Raw genomic sequence first — 20,556 nt, 5'->3', positions numbered from 1 at the left:
AAACTCAAGCAGCAACTGCTGATAATTTCAGATGTAACTGCACTTCTTGAACAACTCCATTTTTAAAATATCAACAGGAACATGAGATAAAGTTCCTAAATAAATCACAAAGATAATATATAATTTCTGTAACTCCTACAGACACAGATCTCACAATCAAAGACAACTGTGACTAGATATGAAGAAATAAAACAATTGTAATGAGCAAAATTCTACAAGAGCATTGCACAAAAATATGCACAGAAACATTCACAGCAAGACTCTTGGGTCAAGCAGAATTTACAAGCTTGCCTTCAAATAATCTGTTTTCCATCAGTCCCAGTGCAATTTAAAAAAAATGTTTTCATATTTGCCAAAACATAGGTATGTGCTCTACAGATGTTCAGTAGAAATAGATTAAGCAGGATAAAAATTCCAAACTGATGTAAAAGACAAGTCTTTAAAAATTTCTTTCAAAAAACACTTGCACGTATGAACTGGAAAAGAGGTGGTGCTATAATACAGTAAACAAACTACTGTTTCAATGAACAGCTTTTGAAGTTAAAAAAAAATATGAAACTTTAATGAACAATCAGAAAAATGAACTGGTTCACAAATATAAACAAATACTGCCATTTATCCTACATGGGAGAATTTTTTATGCTTTGCCCAGAATCACAATTAGATGTCAGTACCTAATAGATATTTAGCACAGAACATAACTCTGCTGATACAGCTGTGGTTTAATTGAGAACTTTCTCTATAACTGAATGCAATACTGAAAATCTCTAACAAAATAACAGATGAAACTGATAAAGCAGCATTATCTTCAGTTTGAAGCTATCCTATCTGGACAGCCTAAGTAGACAAGAACAGCTGGTTGGTATAAAGTTCATTCCGGAAGTCTAATCAAGAGGATAGGGAAAGGGCAGAACTGGAAAAAAATTATACATTATATAGTCATTTAATATAATTTAATACATGACTGGAAATAAGAAAACATTTTTTCTTAATAATAAAGAACATACACAAGAAAACAAAAAAGTCCATTCAGTTGCTGAAGTTTTGTGCACATTTAAAAAAAAAAAGATACTGCTGAGGAATGCTTTTCACTTCTAGAAATCTGCATTTCTAACAGTGAAATAGTGGAAAAGATTTAGAATGTGATGAGAAGAAGGAAAAAGTACCTTTTCATTAGTATAGTCATTGGTATATAAGGTTTGACCATGTTCATCCAACTCTTCTGACCAACCCTTTGGAGGAGAACCATACTGACTATCTGACTGGCTGTAACAAGAACTGTGGTCGTTTTCTTCTGATGAAAGATGCTACAAGTAGTCAGAAACATACAAGGCAGTTTTGAGAATGAAAGCGCTTTAAAATCTGAAAGATTAAAGATTATTTGACTGGAAAGAGAATAGCAATCGATTGCAGGGAGTTCACATTTATCTTACATCAGAGAATAAGAGATGCACATTTACAGTACAGAAATAGTTGACAAGTGCTAGGCTGTTTAAAATATTTTCAGAATAACTGGTTTGTGTTGATACAACATTTTTAATTCTACCATACCAGATTTCAGCAACTCAAATTTCAACTGCAATGGTTTTGCAAATCAAAGTTTTATTCCCATGGATTTACACTATCAAATGATGAAGCAAGTTAGCTTTAATAATCTGCATCACCCAAAAAATCTCAGGAAACCTGCTATATTGGTTCTCTGGCAACATCTCAGCTTTCATAACTAAATCCTTTTCTTTCCTTCCCAAATAATATCTGGAAAAAAAACAATTGTTAATGATAACTTGAATCTCCAGTCCCAGCACTTTACAGTGCTTGTGCAATGCATCCTATAATATGAATTTCCACTCTGCTCCTTCCAACTCTATCATGTGTAATAATGAGCAATCCCAAACCAAGTCTTTCTACCAACTGCAGGCACAGCTGCCTGAGGTGTATAATTAATTTCTCAAGGCAGACATGAATTATACTGTAACAAACAAGTTTGACATGTAAAGTAGAAAAAATATTTTCCACATACACATCAAACAATTTCCACTCCTTAGTACACCTTGTTCATCTCCTTGCTAATGTATTTGAGTTCCTATTCAAGGCATCACCTACTCCATGCATAAAAAAACAAGCAAACAAAACAAACAAAAAAATCAACAAAAAACCACAACCCTTCCTGTCTTCATCTCCCACTACAATAGCTCTACACCACAGTCTTCTGGGGAATTCAGAGCAGATTTCCTTTCACACCATTCTTGGATCCTTGGGTAGTAGAAGGCATAACATTTACACTGCAACACATCCTTCCTACAGAAATGGACAGTTAAATACCGACTAAGGTTCAGTAGCACAAGTGCAAGGGTTTTAAGGAAAATTTTAAAGCACGAGAAAGGCAGATTTTCAGTTTCAAATGAGAAAAAGATCTCTCCTGAAAGACTTAAATCCTACCAAAAAGATATCCAGCTATCTAAAACTAGCAAATTTCTAAAAGTCAGTTTTTAGAGGCACGTTAAGTTATACTGGGAAATCATTATTACAAAGGATTTTGGTGTTACCCTTCTCAGTATTTTATTAGTTGTGCGGTAGAAAAAAACTCCTTGTGCTGACACAAGCCATCTCACCAAGCCCAGCAAAAGCCATGAGAAATTGTCAGGCTCATTAATAAAGTAATATGAAAAATCTAGGTACCTTATACAATTTACAGAACTCAAGCATCTAAGCTAGGAGCTAAAACAATGCTACCCCTCTTGCATGTGGAATGACACAAAGAATTAAGACTGAGAAGTTGATAATCAAGTGCTGTTGGCCTCATTTGAACTACTGTTTTATAAGATAGATACATTGTATACACATATGGTGTGTATACACCATATGGTTAATATTAAATGCATTGACATTTATGTAACTAAAGTAGTAGACTTCAGACATTTTTATTCACAGAATCACAGAATCCTAGGGGTTGGAAGGGACCTCGAAAGGTCATCTAGTCCAACCCCCCCTGCCAGAGCAGGGCCACCTAGAGTACATCACATAGGAACGTGTCCAGACGGGTTTTGAATGTCTCCAGTGAAGGAGACTCCACAACCTCCCTGGGCAGCCTATTCCAGGGCTCTGTCACCCTTACAGTAAAAAAATTTTTTCGAATATTCAACTTGAACCTCCTATGCTCCAATTTACACCCATTACCCCTTGTCCTATCACTGGTCACTACTGAGAAGAGCCTAACTCCATCTCCCTGACACTCACTCCTTACATATTTGAAAACATTGATGAGGTCACCCCTCAGTCTCCTTTTCTCCAAACTAAAGAGACCCAGCTCCCTCAGCCTTTCCTCATAAGGGAGATGTTCCACTCCCTTAATCATCTTAGTAGCTCTGCGCTGGACTCTTTCAAGCACTTCCCTGTCCTTCTTGAACTGAGGGGCCCAGAACTGGACACAATACTCCAGGTGCGGCCTCACCAATGCAGAATAGAGGGGGAGGAGAACCTCTCTTGACCTACTAACCACACCCTTTCTAATGCACCCCAGGATGCCATTGGCCTTCTTGGCCACAAGGGCACATTGCTATTAATAGGAATTATGACCAAATAAACATAGTGCATTTCTATTTTCCTGTTCTATGCAACTCCTGACACTGAGGAAACACCATACACAGTAAAACTAAACAGAAGACTTAAAAATAAAAATTATCCTAGAAAAAAAACTGGTTTTCAGAAACAATTAATTATGCCTTTGTTAATGTCTTCATCTGTAAGACACCCATATAACAGTAGTCATGATGTTTAAAGGTTTAACTAATCTCATGTGCATCCAATGTAGGCATATAGCTTTTGCATACCTAGACTTAAAACTCTGTAACAGCTCAAGAGTTTTGTTTCACAACCCAACTCACTCCCGCTCCCTCGGCTGGTTCCAACAACTGCTAAAGCTGCATTAACAGGAGTTAGAGAACACTGGCCAAACCATGTTCAGCAACTTGCAATTTAACTTCTAACACCTCTTCAGCATTAACTGTCTGGACACTTTTTAGGTATCGTCCATGCTTTTATCCCAGTCCTATCCCTGATTACTAAAGCACATTTAAGTAAAGCCACTTTAAATGCACAGCTGCCCAACCTTCCACCTTGTAAGACCTGTGCTGAGACACTAAAGGGAAATACAGAAAGGGTGCTCCACATCATTGTTTCTACTGTCTTGGCTTTTTTCCATTTACATGGAAAACTCCTGAGGAGAGAGATCAGTTCATCACCCTGCAATTAATAAAAAAGAGGAACAATTACTGCCTCTTTTCTATCCCTTTACCAGTCTATTTTTGGAAGTTACTGCTGCTTCTATAAACATCATAGTGAGAAAGAATACTGACTAATTAGAGAAGCTAGCACACCTCCATTACCCTTTGTTTATTCTAAAACAAACAAACAACAACAAAAATAAAACAGGGAACGAAATTGCATCTTAGCCACGTTTTAAATGTAGTTTTCAATTTAAGTGAAATCCTGATGCCTTTTTCTGATATGACATCTCCTTCCTTTTACAATCCACTTTAATTAAACCACCTTACTATCTGACAAATTTCTCCCAGTTATTATTAAATACTATTAAATACTCCTTCCTCAAATATATAAAAAGTCACTACCTCTGATAAATTTTATCTGTAATTCAAAAATCTTACTCACTTGCCCAGAGAATCTATCAGTTGTACTTCACTAGTTCACTGTTATCTTTGTGCCATCTCTGTTACCAGCTTCTTTGATAAACCAGATACAATTTCGCCCGCTTTTAATTATTCAATAAAATTCCACTTCCTAATCAAATTTCTATGGCCATCTGTAATTTATTTCATGTTCTAACACATTACACAACACACAGTTCTCATTTTTGTCTGCTTTGCTAATACAAGCTCCTCTGAGGACACATCACTAGAGCTACAACTAGCATGTAACTTTCATGCATATGATCTTTTACTACTAAATATGAAGGAAATTAGCAAAACAGACTACTGTGTAAAAGCCAACTTAACTTCATTACAATTAATTATATTTGGATTTACTAGTTATTAAGACATATTTGCTTTAAGTCTTCATAACCAGACAAGATTTGATATGTACTATATTTCATTGTAGCTTCGCCTTGGATCTCAGCCTCTAGGAATTTTGCTTTAGGTTCTCCGAGGTCAAACTAAATGGTGAACATGAGCAGTGGAATGTGAAGAACACTCCCAACTGCAGAAAAGAAGGGGAAAACAAAAAACAAACAAAAAAAAAAAAAAAAAAAACCACAAAAAACCCACAAAAAAACAAAAAAAAAAAAAACAAAACCCCAACACACCACACCCAACAGCTTCAGAATCAACACAACTGCTGGAAAGTGGATTGCAATATATCTCCATTCAAACTTTGATAACTGAGTCAGAGAAGACAAAATTACTTGAGGAATACTGAAAACAAACTTGTGTCTAGTTGAAAATTAATCAAAACATGCACCCTCCATTTGCCTTACAAAGACTGAAACCTGGACAAATAAAGTTGTCTGAAGGCCTATCTGCAATACTTCAAAACATCAGAAATAAACAGAAGCAGCAAGTCAAAAAAAGTTATGAGAAAAAAAAAATTAAAAATCAAGCTTTCTGAACATGCAACCATGTGCTTAAGCTGTGGTACAGAGATATGGGGAAGAACCACTTGCAGAGGGAGAAACAATTATTAGAAGTCCTTCCATGAAAAGAAGGAAGAACAATGACAACAGAAATTGTTACATTTACTACAAGGAGAGAGTTACTACTCAAAAAAGCAATCCTCTTATCCAGACTAACCCGGAGTCTTATTCATCAAAAGGACAGCCAGTGAGAAACTAATAGTCCATCATCAAACATACCAAAGTGAGTGCCACAAACATTTCATCAGTTTACCTGTTTCTGCTACCAGTCTGTGACAAGAAAATTTGTCTCTTTAAATGCTTGGGGATGTCATGGCTGCTATGAAGGCCATTGCCAAATGCAATAAAAGGGGCCCTTTTTCTTTTCTCTCCTGTTTCTGGCAGTAATGGCCCTGAAAGAGGCTTCTACAACGGGACTTCCAACACCCTAAAATTTTTTAGCAGTCCACAATTAAATTTTAAAACTAAACAATACAATAGCTCAGGAAGAAATCCACCTAAATTATACATGCCTGAAAGGAGTATATAAAAGTGAAATATATGGAAGATTTCTTGATAAATGTTTGCTTTTTCTTTCAGTCAGGAAACTGATTAACCTGAGTATTGTCTTTGAATACAAGAGCATTACTTTAAGCATATTTAAATAGTAATATCCATCTACACATTATTCCTCCACTCTATCTGAACCACCACAGTTCAGATAAATACATACCACTACCCATCTCTCTCTAGTGAACAGTTCCACAGAATATACCTGCACTTCAAATGTTATTACAAATCATCTCTTAACATAGGTAACTTCACAGAAAGCTTCAACTCTCTTAACCAAGACCTATGGCAAAACTTCGGCAAAAGGTTTTGCAAAAGCAGCAGGTTTGCATGGTGAAAAATAAGCATTAATAGTAAATATAAATCTAAGTACAAAATCAGAAATCGGTGTAATTTGATAGAAGCTTCAGTCATGTCAGCTCTTCTGATGCAGGTGGGAGGTGCTGTAATAAGTCTGCATAATAAGGTGCAGCTCAAATAAGTGTGATTTCGACTCCAGAACTTTGGAGTTCTCTATATCCATCAGAATTCCTCCATACAAAACACCCCTACAAAAATAGTTCTCTATAAGAAAAGCATCCCTATTATGTTTACTGCCACATCATTAACCAAGAAGTAGCAAACACCTGCATAACCCTGCCTTTGTTCTACTGTGTATTTAACTGATAAGGATAAAAATAAATAATTCTCCTTGATTTTTTCCAAAGCATCCCCATAAATCCTGCTTCTAGAAGCATTGTTCATGCTCCTTTTCCCCACCTTCTCCCCCAGAAATGTGCCAAGTACACCAAGAAAGAGAACACACTCCACGTCAGAGAAGACATGATGATAGTCTTATTCTACTGTCATTTATAGTCCTATGAGTTTCAAAACACCTTAGTTCTCCTTTACTTTTAAGAGAAAAGCAGCACTATCTGCTGAGGAACTGTAAGGTATTTATTTTTACAACTTCCTGCTCTTGTACCAGCTCATGTACACATTCTTGTACACAAAAGAGACTGACAGGCTAAACTGTTAAAACTTCATACCAAGACACATGCCCAAAATACAGAAGAAACTCCTTGACACTGCAAAGCTCAGCAACAACAAATTCCATAGCAAAAGAGCATTCATAGGCATTACAATCTCATTGCTTGTGGTCTCAGAAGGAACTACCTCATGATCTGCATGGCTCTGGGAATCCCCTTTATTAATGCTGGCATCTCGGGCCCACCGTGGAGGTTTCCAGGTTCGTTCCTGTGATCCTCTGTTGTAGTAATAACAGCGTCCTGTCGTATCCTTATGCGTTTCCCATTCCCCATTTATTTGAACCGGAGCACTTGTAGGTAGTGGTGGAAGTGCAGACTGAGATATTTTCAATTCTTGTAAATTAGCATAAACTGGTGAATCAGGCCTCCCTTGGCTTGGTGGAGTAGTTGGCTATTAAGAGAAGAAATGTATTGTTAAAGAGCAAATGAATTTTAGAATGCTCTTACAAATCAGAATATATTACATAGTAGAACAAACCAACAAACTCCCTTTTTTTTAAGTACAAAAGTACAAAGGACAACCACAAGATGCTGGGACACGAAAACAGTAGATTGTTAACTATAAGGTAAATATCACAAACTATATTTATTTAATACTGAAACTATTTTTCAGCACTTCTCCAGATGACAACTATGTCTCCCAGTGGATTTGAAATACACTGGAACTATCAAAATAATTATATGCTTGCCTGTTGAAAAACTTCAGCTTTACAATTCAAATATTGCTCAGGATCTGTAAGTAACTTGGTCTTTTTTGAGACAAAATGTAGCATTTATGAGATATCATTTGTTAGGCAAGGATGGTTCCCCAACCTTTCCCTCTCACTGCTGATAGAGATGATGGTGAATGTAAAGCAGTTCTTTTATCTTCCCAGTAAGATCCAAACATAGAGTTCAGTCAGAAAGATGAGCGCAGTGTTTTGACTAAAACTCTGGAAAACACCTAGATGCTTTACCTGTACACCTTTCCAAACAGATGCTTGTGTAAAAAAACTATTTTAGACAGTATCACTGAGTGTTCTGATTACCACTCTTGTATTACAGAAATTAAATGCATAAGATTATCTACCTGGTTTCATTCATACATATATACACAAGTAGAACAGCAAATACCTACATGAAGACAAAAGCACTAATGATTATTTCTCATTAATAGTAGTTTGCTAACAAAGGCCAGCAGAAGTGTATCTGAAAGTCCAGGGCACACACTGAAAATGTTAGTACTTTCAAACAAGCCACTAAAGTGTTTAGGAAGAATAGACTTTTCAGATGCTCAACTTTTAAAGTATAATACAAGTATATCAAACACACCATGCAGAATATAATAATGTGCTTTCAGGAGAGCTGTGATCATGTGATTGTGAAAGCAGATTGTTATTAAACCAAATTAGTTTCCTGGTAATGCATCGCCGCCTCCATGTTTTAGGGGGCATTATTTAGACACTCCAAAGAAAGGAATCATCTAATTTATACCATACCTTCCCCCTGCTTGGTTTCCAGTCAGAAACTCTGCTGGAGGCAGGTCCTTGTGCCTGTCACACCATTCTTTCACAGGAAAAAAATAGCATATTGCAGTATATAAAAGATCTTTTATAATATAGTTTTAAACATTAAATCTAGGCCACATCTGATCATAACTTATTGGGGTTTGCTCAGGCAAGGCAGTACATTGTACCACACAATCAGATATAAACTGATTGCACCATAGCTAGAACCTAATATGGGCAATATCCACGACCAGAAGGGGAAACTGTTAGAGAGGAACTTAATGAGATTAAAACGGGCATGAACTTGTTCTGTGTGCCTTGAAAGGAGAAAACACAGCTTACTGGATATAACAAGTACAGTATGTCTTAGGGTAAACCACGAGGGGGGAGGAGAGAAATAGCAGCACTGGCAAAATCAGAGCCAGAACCAAATAGTATCTTTCTCTACCTAAATCAAAGGAGGAAAAAAAGAAGATACAAAATTTGATGAACAGTAAAAGCCGTTTTTTCTACTATCAAAGTCTCCCCTCTCCCATTCTCTCTTCAGAGATTAACCTTGGATCCCTAGGATATTAGGATGATCACTCCGGAAGTAGGGTGAGGCTTCATTCATAGTCACATTCTTTAACCTATTAGTGCTTTCAAGACCAATTTTACCAAAGGCAGCCAATCTACAGCCCTCAAAAAAAACCTCACACCACTAAAACAAAAAAACACCCAGAAGGGGAGAGGGGAGACTTGGATAGTAGAAAAACGGTCTTTTACTGTTCATCAAAGAATATGGCTCAGAGGTTTCACATTGAGGTTTCAGTATTATAACCAGAACAACTCCAGAAAAAAAAAAAAAAAACCAGCAACCTCATTAAGCTTTCAGATCATGTTAATGTTTTAAACTTCACTACCCTACAGCTCTGTGGCAATAAATTGGCTGTGAGCTTCCAGCGTTGCTTCCCTATTGGCCTGCAGAGCCACATTCCCACATAAACCATCCTGTCATTTAACCACCAAACCAGGCTTGTCATGTGAAGCAAGAACATACACCTGCACTGGGGAACACTCAAGCCTTCAGGTTCTTCCTCTATTTTAAGGAACTGGCAAAAGGAGTAGCACCAAGCACCCTGGCTGCTGGGGCAGGAGGCTTGCACAACACTTGAATGTGTCCTCCTAAAATTGTTCTTACACACAAGACAGTAAGAAAGCTTTGTTGTCTGGTCTGCATTTTCCAGTTTCTTTTTTGCTTGAAGTATGACAGTGAAGTGCCATGAACAGTTCTGTATATTAATACAATTGTTTTCCAAATAGCCCATGACACAGAACGCTTGATACATTTTTTAGAACGTTTTGTCAAGCAAGGCATTTGAATATGGCTCAGAGGTTTCACACTGAGGTTTCAGCATTATACCAGAAAAACTCCAGATGAAACTGCAGGGCATGTTTTGTGCTAAGCTAATACTGGAAGCTCACCACCAACATACTGCCACATAGCTCAGGCAGTACAGTAGCAAATTTTAAAACAGTAACATGGTATGAAAACATAATAAGGGTGTTTCTTCTAAGTGCTTAGTACTTGCATACTCAATATACTGATTTCTGGTTTTCAAGGGAACGTCAGAACTTCTGCTCTGAGCAAAAAACAAGGCAACTGTCCTGCCAGACCAACCTCTCTCTGGCTACTTTCATGCTCTGTTGCTCTCTCTTCTGATACTTGTGGAGGAGGGAGGTCAGGGGGAGGGGAGAGGGTGGGAGAATTGCGAAATTTTTGAAAGGCACCTGCTGTAAGTTACTGCTTTCAGTGAAGCATTAAAAAAAAAAATGCAAAACTAGCAATCTAACTACAACACACAACTTTGCTCATAAGTACATCTGAGGGATATAATTTTCTTATCAGGAACTACTTTAAATAACCACGTAAGCATACAATAATACTTCCTCATACCTCGAGCTACGCAGTGAGTTACGCTGTTGTGTCTACAAGAAATGCTCAGTCAACAGCACCTTATCAAGGCTGATTTTGTGAAGAATTTCTTATTTATTGAGGAGAAATGCAGCTTTTTGTAAAGCCCAAAGTGTTCTGAAAATATTTTTAATGTACTTTCTACGTTATTGCTGGCAGGAAGGTCAATCCTCTCCCCCTTCCCAATGACGTGGGAGGAAGAGCACTGCAGAGAGGCAGGTCTGACTGGATCTCTGCAAAAACCTTTAAGAATTACAAGACAAAACCCAAATTAATTTCACTGTATTTCATTCATTTACCAAACCCATTACTCATTGCCAATGTATAAATTCAAATAAATAAAGCATTACCTAAATCAAAATAGTTTCTGAGACCTTCTATGGCTCTTTTCCCCAAATCAGACACATACAGTTATGGGAAACATAAATCTATACTAAACACTTAAACAGCTCTGTAAGTACATAAGGAATTTCTGCTAGAACTACACTCCCAAGCTCCAGCTCATAAACATGGAATTAAATCTATCAAGAGAGACTTCTTGTCTTCTCACTATCAGAATCAGAAGAACATGTCCTTCAACACGCCCATGCATGCACACACAAAATGCCTTCTACTCAAAACATTTCAACATTCATTTGCTATTTGATATGGATTTCAGACTATTTTGTTGCTTTCTCCTGCTAAGGATAGTGAAGAACTCTTGATAGAAAAGTGATAAAGAATAATTAGAAAGCAGAACTATTTCTGTAATGCTACAGTTTGAATGAAAATTGTACACCCTATGAGCACTGTGACAACTTTATGAATATAAGGACCTGAGCTCAGTAATTTTTTATATTTTAATAGTTTGGAAATCTGGCATATTTAAGTTCAGTCTCACAGAAAAAATTGCTAGAAATAAACCATTAGAAATTGAAAAGAAGAGTTTAATGCATGCAGGACAAAGTTTCCAGGATTAACAGAAAGCATTCTCCAAGTAGGTGACTGTGCACACAGGTTTTTCAGTACTGACACAGTAGGCAGCAGCTACGTGCCTTTAAATAAAACCACCTGTTAATCATTCATGAATGAACAGTCAACATTTTCAAGAAAGGCTGCAGATATGCTATCAAGCCTCTGAACACTTGATCTCAGTGCAATGAAAAGAAAACTTTCAGGTACTTTTCATTACCAACACGCAGATCAGCTTCTCAGAGGATACCTTACATTTATTGTTACCTTATGCAAATGGATTTTTTTCAGATTATAGTACTTAAGCATTCAAAATTAAAGCCAATATTAAAAAAAAAAAAAAAAAGTTAACTGCACACCAATGGGTAAGACAGCAATTCTGGGAGAAACAAGGAGAAAACATGTCCTCCCTACCCACCACCTAAAAATGCTTTTAGCTTATTTTTTTTGCAATAAGAAAATACAGCATCGAGGATGTCAGCAATAAAAAGACAAAAAACAAACTTTCCTTGAAACTGGCCATTACTTTTTTACTTTTATAACATTTCAATCCAAGCAAAAAACTCCTAAAACTTAAAGCTACTTAAAGAACAACTTTAATACTTGCCTGTAAAACATAACCTATCCAACATGGCTTTCCCTCCTTTACAAATAAATTGCTTTAGTTGTTGCTCCTTTTTTTCAGCTTTTCTAGAGTTTCAGATTTGAAATCAAAAGCTTTCCTTTCATTAGCAGCATTTGGATTGCTGATAATAGCTGCTAAAAATAAATCAAATTTAAACAGTAAATCTCATCTTTATATTCTTTGTGAAGTTACAAGCAACAGATTGCCCATACTCTTGCAAAAGAACATCATTACACTGAAGGGAATGTTGGGCTCTTTATAGAAGCAAACCAAAGGAGACCAGGCACATCCCACAGCATCCTGAATCAGGGAATGAAGCATCCCAGTTCCCTCAACAACCAAGCTTCTTGCCAAGGAATTGCCACTGTGCTTTTAGGAAGGCCCGGGACTTCAATGTCATCTTTATTCAACAGGAATGATTTAAAAGAAATCTCAAAAACTCTACAGTTTCAGTTTCATGAAGTGACAGCTTTGACTGGAATAATTAGCTCATCTCCTCCTTCCTCTTTCTGCTCTTGGCTTATGTCTCTACAAACATGTTCTGGACCCTACCTTCTTTCTAACATACTCAAGCACATTTAAAACTTACTGTGATACCTAAAATACACAAGAGAGATTTTTCAGCAAGTCCTCTGCTACCTCAGAAATGTAGATTGAAATAGGAACCCAAACAATTTTTTAGGCACTAACTTTCTCCAACCCTGAATTAGATAATTCACTATTTAAGTCTAAGGAACACAAAAATGTGACAGTAAGTATAATAAACCTATTCATAGGCTGACTACAAAGTTCAGACTAGCTACAGTAGCACAAATATTCAGCTACACTGAAGTTCTCATGTTCGGTACATTTGAAATTATGAAGTAATAAAAAAAAACCCCAGGATATTATAAAGCAATGTGGAATTACAATAACCCCATACAAATCATTCCAATATATTTGCCTAATAGAGATCATTTAACAGGTAAATGTTTAAAATGTCCATGCTTTCCAGAAAGTAAAGTATTTTTGTAAAAAACTGCAGCCAAAACTTCACATCAGGTTGAAAACAGTAAACTTAAGCATCTGATTTACTTTCGCTAGTTCTGTCTTTGCATTTTACTTATATTTAATAAAGGCTGAGCTATTACTTTCTTCTATTTCAATTCACTGTAATATAAATACATTAATTTTGCTTTATGAAACAAAATCTTAGTGCATAGGGACATCATGTTCTGCCAGAATGTGCTTGTGTTACTCGAGCCATTTAAGTTGCCTTCTGCTTTAGCTCTCCCATAACACCAAAAAACAAAAAAATATCCCAAGGTCCCAAAAATATAAATCTTAATCTGACAATATTTTAATGCCATATCACTTCAAACAAATACAAATCCAGATGTGCAGCAAGAAGCCTCTAGAGCTACATACATCCCCTTTCTTGGTAGCCCAAAAGAAGTCCCTGAACTGATTTTCACACTCATTGAGGCAGTTGTTTCTCAAATTGTACTGCAAAAATCGTGCAGCAAGGAAAGCCAAGAGGTGGCTTCCTCCATCACATCCACACACACTTAGGACCAAAAGCTGAAAGCAGCTTCTGTGGGAGGGCTCTTCAGTACTCTGTGTCTGAGTACCAGAGACAGCACTCTCCAACTGTTTATCATAAATGACCAAAGCTGATGGAAATTTTTTTTTTTTTCCTGTAAACCCCACAGGTTCCCCATTCACATTTCTTTAATGCTTCTGACCATCTCCGTGAGCAAAACTGCTACATATGAAGGAGGTAGGAAGTTTAGAGCAATAAAGGAAAGTATACAAATGATGGAAGGATGGCAACAGTGATGTCAAATATTAAAAAACGGAAATAAGATCTGACAATGGCATCCTTTGTAAAACATGCACAAAGATGATAGTGTTTACCGTACTTGTATTTGCCACTTGCACAATCTAGCTTCTCCATTCCATAAAACCTCTGTCCAAGGATACAGGAAAGGCTGTTTTTCCTATAGTAGGAAACCTTAATACTATAGGAAACACTTGATACATGCTTACACAGAAAGCTCATCCCGATTAGAAACAGAGTGGCCTAACTCACAGTGTTGAAGTCAGGCAGTAAATCTCCCTCTCTTCCTTTTTTTATTCTGTCCACTTCACCATATAAAACACTGATACTTTCAACAGACAAAATGTAGAGTCTGTAACCTATTTCAAAATTTTGACCAGCATCATGAACAACCTGGCTGTGCCATGCGGTAGTAATTAACACATTCATTCCCACCTTCATGAAAGTAGTGTCAATTAGTTTCTGTAGAAAGGATGTTTCAACAATACTAGTAGAAACACCAAATTTGTTCTTCATTTTAGTTCATCTGCTGACAATTTTGACCTATGGGGAACTTGCAGTGCATGTCTGAATGCAGATTTCTGAAGAATAAAGCTGTTGGGAATAGTTTGTGATGTCTCTCAAGGATTATTTTTCTGTAAAAACTAAATACACTACGAAAATACCAAGAAAACCCAACTTGCTTTCAACAGTGGAAAACTGTCCTGTAACATGCAGCATCACAAGAGTCCTGCTGCAAAATTCCTAAAACAGCTGAAGAACAGTCAATGCAGCAGAATAATCTCTTCAAGTTTCAAGAGTACTGCAGAGCCCTCACTCAACAAGCCATTTACTGTTTTATCTGGTTTAATGTACATCTCATCTGCCTCAGAAATGATAAAGTAATTTTTAAGACAGATTATTAACATCTTGATGGAATATATCTGTGTTGTACTGTAGCACATCTAAAGTGAGCTCCTCTGAAATATAACTGGGGAGTAGGAATGGTGTTATTTGAACTCACAATAGCTCAAAGGTCAAGAAGCCACTTTGAACTGAACGGCAATTTTTTTCTACACTTTACATTTTCAGAAGTACACATTCCCTAACATTTAAGTGTATTTTTGAGGATTCAGTGCTTACGCAAAGCTGTATAAAGCTGAGCACCCATGCAACACGCAGATGGGAAAGTAAACAGCATTTATAAGATTCCCAAGTTATTCAGAAGTTACTGAAGGCTGTACTATTGGGAATGCTCAAAAGCCTAAGATAGATTGAATACCATTTTATCAAAGAGAATGAAATCTAGCTGGTAGCATGCAAGTTACCCAAAACTCATGACTCATGTCACAAGTAGAACAAAATTTGTAATACTCTATTACATGAAAGAGAGAGGAAAAGCCAGAGCCATTAATTTTCAACTATATGTATCTTAATGGCTCGTTTTCCACATATTAAGGGTGGTTTAGAGGTTTTTTTTTTAATAAAGAAAAAACCAATTTGCAACAGAGCTCAAAAAACCAGCAGTCCTCAAATCTGTGTTCTCTCAGAAAGGGTATTTAATTCCAAACACTTGACAAGAAAATGCAGAACTCCCACACAATTTACAGATGTTGTCCTTTTCCTCTGCTGTAAAAGCAGATTTCACTTGTGTGAAACTGCTTCACTAAATGTTGCTTGTGGCAGCAAATTCCCCAAACATTTGTCATGCTCCTATTTCTTTGTTAGGTATTAGAATAATTTTAAAATATCAGCTTGAGTTTATGAACTGCAACATTTTGAAGTTTTTAGTAACATTTAGTAACAGTTTTAGTAACACAGCTGCAGAACATTCCCAGGATTCAAACAGTATGAGCAATGCTAATGTACCAGTACACTCACTGGTATATTGGGAATATGTTATGGGAACAAACTAAGGTGGCAAACCCCAGTGAGTAAAACAGCTAAATGGCCCAGGAAAACGCTATGGCATATGAGAAGAAATCAGATCGTAGAATAACTTCTGTTGGCTTACTTTACTGATATATTAACAAGAATATATTCTGTTTTGGAACCAGTAGGCTCTATATTCTCCTGAAAAGCCAGGTAGCTGTACTTCATACAGTTTAATAGGCAGCTGCTCCCCTCTGCATCTGCTTCTCAACTTTATCTCTGAGTTTAACATTTGCAACTATTATTCCCAAAGTATCTTGCTACTCCTATGCCCCAGCTTTCCAGCAGGTAATTTCCTTGATCAGAATGCATTACACAGGAATCAGCAGAAGCAATCCCTTCAGAAGACAGCCAGTGTGGCTATTAACTTCCATAAACATTAAAAATCTAAGAAAAGTTTTAATACTGTCTGATTTATAAACGGAGAGCAAGATCAGAAAAGTATATTACAAGGATTCTGACAGGCTTTGTAATTTCAAATTACATGATTTGAAGTAGTGCATTTTACATAGTCATGCTAGCTCTGTACCTCTACAAATCAAAAAATCAAATTTTTCTAGACTTTGGATATATAATTATGACAAAACCTATCCATCAAGTAATTTATTCATACTCTAACATAAAGCAGAGCTGGGCTAGGGAAGTATGACTCTCAGGATATAATCCTTTTTAAGGCTGTACTTGCAAAGTCTTGATTGTTTCCATATTTCTAATTTCAGGCAAAGTTTTCAACAGCTATTATTTTTAACATGTCAGAATACCTACTATTAAAATCAATTCTTTTTTTTCTTTTTCCACCGGAAAAACTGGTTTCCTCATCTGGACAGAAAGGGAAGCCCAGAGACAAGTAATTTGCTGGTTGGCATTAGTAAGTTACCCTAAACTCCCCATGCACCCAAGCACTATTTCCTTTGTGCAGAAAGGCAGAAGCCACCCTGACACTTCCGCTTACACCAAAGGTTCAGCAAATGCTGTTGCTAATTCAGTTCACGTCACCAAGGTAATAAACCACAGAGTTCAAAGGACTCTTTTAACAATGAAATGTTCAGAAATCAAGAATAAACACAAAATGTATTTATTTCAGAAAATAAAATAATATTAATACAGTTTTAAGACATAGCTAAGCTAGTCTACTGGCTACCCAGTACCACAAGGAGCAATCCCACCTCCCTTCCCCTCTGACCCCGTGATGCTGATGTGCCCCTGCAGCAAGCTGATGGAAAAAAACAGAATGACAGTAAATTAACCCGTTGAGACATTAAAAAACAAACCCACTTTTAAACTCCCCGGGTTTCAGGTCACTACAAGGTCAGTCAGAAATGCCTTTCAAGCCTCTTACAGATTTGGGAGACAGGAGAACTGGTGTTTCTCTTTCAGAACCTGTTACCTCTTAGGGAGGTTTAGCTGCACCATTAAACCCCAAAGGTGGCTGGGAGAAAGATTTATCTTCAAACATACAAAATGGAATCAGCCATAGAGACAACATGTAAAGAGTTGTCTATTTCTGCCAGGGACCAGAAAAAACTACTAATATTTTTTTTAATTTTACATATTTATGGCCAGAAGCAAGGTACAAGGAATAGAACCTTGCAACAGGCTAATAAATGAAACTTTCCTTGAAGGTTTAAGTGCAGGCTAGATAAAAGCTTTCAGTAGCACTTCTGGTATGGTTGCTTCTGACCCTATGCAGTGAGAAAGAACCATACTGAAGTTCTTTGCTATTTTCATTACTCTCACAAGATTTTGTACAGCTTCACACATTCATAACCCTCATCCTGAAAAGCAGCACATTTGCATTTGAAGTTACGAATAAATGGAGCAAACTATTGAAAATGTACAGTAAGAAACTGGGTTTTTTGTACCTGTGTGCACAACTGAATTGTTGAGCTTAAGTTCTTGTTTTTCCCTAAGAAAAATCAACAGCATATGAGAACAAGCAATGTAGTATCATAGTGATCATAGCATTAAAGAATATACCTGAAGTAGAAGATGCCTCATGAAAGAAATTAGTACCTCAGACAGAATAAGAGATTTTTTTTAAGCTGAATAAGGATAGCTCTTCCTATCACCTCAGAGTTAATGCTCTAGTGGTATGAATTATAAGAGTGAGGAGAGAAATACAATTCTGCTCACTAGCTGAAGGCCTCCACTTGACATTTAGAAAAAAGAAAAAAGATACCTGTGAAGAAAGTGATTTTGTTAGTATTTTGAGAAAAACTATTTCAAGATAAAATACAGCACATCCAGTGATTCATATATGCAATATAACTGAAACTATTTTTCTCGCAGCCTCCCAAGCCCAGACACAAGGGTATTGTGCTGATGGCTGATGCATTTACAAGATAAAACTTGATGATAGTCTTAACGAGTAAAGCTCATCCCAGGCAATAGGCAAACCAAAGCAACTGCAAAATAAGTATATGTAGGGGATTTGGCTGCTGCACACAGTAGTGTGTGTGACTTGCCATAAGGAATTCAGCAGATCTGTCAGTGGTCTTCCACCAGTCTGTGTGGACAACCAGAAAAAAAAAACAACCAAACAAATTAAAAAATACCCATCACTCTGCATCCAATATACTGTCCTAGAGAATTAGAAAGAATGAAGCAGAAGTTTCCAAGTCTTGTCATGTTTCTGATTTTAAACATTCGTGCAAATCCAGGAAATGAGTTCTGGATAATAAGGGCATGTTGCCATTCACTCAGTCTCACACTCAGCCTCAACAACCCCACAGTACTTCCCGTCCTGTTCACTGTGGTGATTAACTTGCAAAAATAGTAGAGATGTGAAACAAACCAGACTGAAAAATACACACAATACTATATCTTGTAGAATTAATACTTACATTTTCCAGAGCAGCTAAGTTCAACAATGGACAGACCCATTTCTGAATCTCTAAGCTAGAAAGTTTTCAGAGCAGACTTTAGAGACACCCAAAATAAAATCCTGAAATGTGCCAGACAATGGGAAATGGTTGTGCTTAAGTTATTCTTCATTAACTATGAATCGCCATGTCACAGCCCTCAGAAATGAAGCCCATCCCAGGTACAACTTGGGATGGGGTGGGGGTGAGCTACAACATAACACACTTAGATGGCAAATCCCACAATGTTTAATGATGAGTATTTTTACAGAGACCTCGGCCCATTTCCCTCTGGTTTACTTTCACAGATGCAGCACTGACCACAAACTTCAGGTCTTCCTTCATTTGTCTTCCCTGAGAAGTTGCAATAAGCAAATGATGAAACAAGTTGCATTTTGCAATATAAACTAGAGGTCTTGCAAACTAAGAGAACCAGGCTTTGGAGCTTTTGCTTAGCTTTTATAAGCTTCTGAGTAGCTGCAGAGCAATCTAAACCTCAATATTTACCTCTTCACAAGCAGTTTGGTTTATTTTTTGCAGTTCATATGCAGTTTCAGTGTTGCTATTGGGATAAAAAAATAAATGGAATGTATGCTGCAGTAATTGAGGAAGAACCACAAAAAGGCATCAGTGCATACAGCCTATACATAGTACCTCTATCTTACCTTCAGTAATAGAATTGCTGAAGAGACTAAGGCAGCATAACATGGTCTAGAAATTTAGGATTGTTTTTTTTTAAAAAGGATATGCCAGAATATTTAAATCGTAACAATTAACAGGTTCCTCAACAACAGACTAAGCTATTCCCAGCTGGGCACAACCATCCACCCTCAGAAGCTAAAACTTAGAACCCAAGTACCTCCCATCCTCCAAATCCTCCTAAAACATAATAGAGGTTTTGCACTGAAAATTATTGTACATTGTTTGCTGGTATGCATTACAAAAGAGGTGTCAGAACAGACTCTAATGGTCCCTGATGTCCTCGATGAACTATTGGGCAATTCAAGTTAAGAAAAAAAAAATCAATCTTAAACTACAATTATTACTAAGAAAAAAAAAAACATAAAACAAACAAAACACTGATAGCATCTCCACTGCCAGGCTATGTGGCTACTGTCGAATATGCAGCCACACATTAGTGGTCAAGCACTATGAGAACTGAGAGGTAATAGGCCCTCTCCATAGAAAAACTACCAAATTTTAAGTAATAGGTCCTTTGAGACTTAGAATCTCATCAAACTTTCTGTAATCAAATTGAAATATGTATTTTATTTTCTGACTCAGCTCCTCAAATCTGCTTAACAGGAAGCAGCCCCACTTTAGTACTTCCAGCTCTACACCGGTATAAAAACTGAAACAAAGGAGGGTTTAACAGCACAGCCTGTGAGCCAAGTTCCCCATAACACAGGTCAGGACATTTATTTTTTTAAAGTAGCCATTTTGGAGGGGTAAATTGGGGTGAAAACACTGAGATTGGACTGATAATTAAAACAGGCAACAGAAATACTTCCTCTGTTTCACTGTAAGTTTTCTACAACTTTAAGTATAAATTAGATCAAGTCACAACAATTATCTCTTTATTTCTTTGATATCACTCAAAAAGAAAAAAATTAGCCTACTACCAAACACTGACGTACTCTGTTGAAATTTCTCACCTAAAGGCTTGGAACATTCTGTTCAACATAAAATACTGTGTTTGCTATAGAAGCCAACTGTGTAAAGCA

General features: G+C 36.9%; 1 protein-coding gene across 3 annotated transcripts in view; it reads right to left on the bottom strand.

The window, feature by feature from the left end:
- Positions 1–20,556, bottom strand: part of ARHGAP12 (Rho GTPase activating protein 12) — a 76,302-nt gene that overhangs the window by 35,399 nt on the left and 20,347 nt on the right. For 2 of the 3 annotated variants that reach the window (XM_030445654.1, XM_030445655.1), the window contains exons 3-4: positions 7,352–7,615; positions 1,167–1,307 (exon numbers count right to left, since the gene is read on the bottom strand). In XM_030445654.1, coding sequence (XP_030301514.1) covers positions 1,167–1,307; positions 7,352–7,615 — 405 coding nt within the window. The remainder of the gene's footprint in view (positions 1–1,166; positions 1,308–7,351; positions 7,616–20,556) is intronic. The other variant, XM_030445656.1, reaches the window with a different exon arrangement.

Source organism: Calypte anna, chromosome 2, assembly GCF_003957555.1.
Source record: "Calypte anna isolate BGI_N300 chromosome 2, bCalAnn1_v1.p, whole genome shotgun sequence".
In the NCBI taxonomy this organism is placed as follows: domain Eukaryota; kingdom Metazoa; phylum Chordata; class Aves; order Apodiformes; family Trochilidae; genus Calypte; species Calypte anna.
The sequence above is the reverse complement of the archived record's forward strand: the minus strand, read 5'-3'. Positions and strand labels throughout refer to the sequence as shown.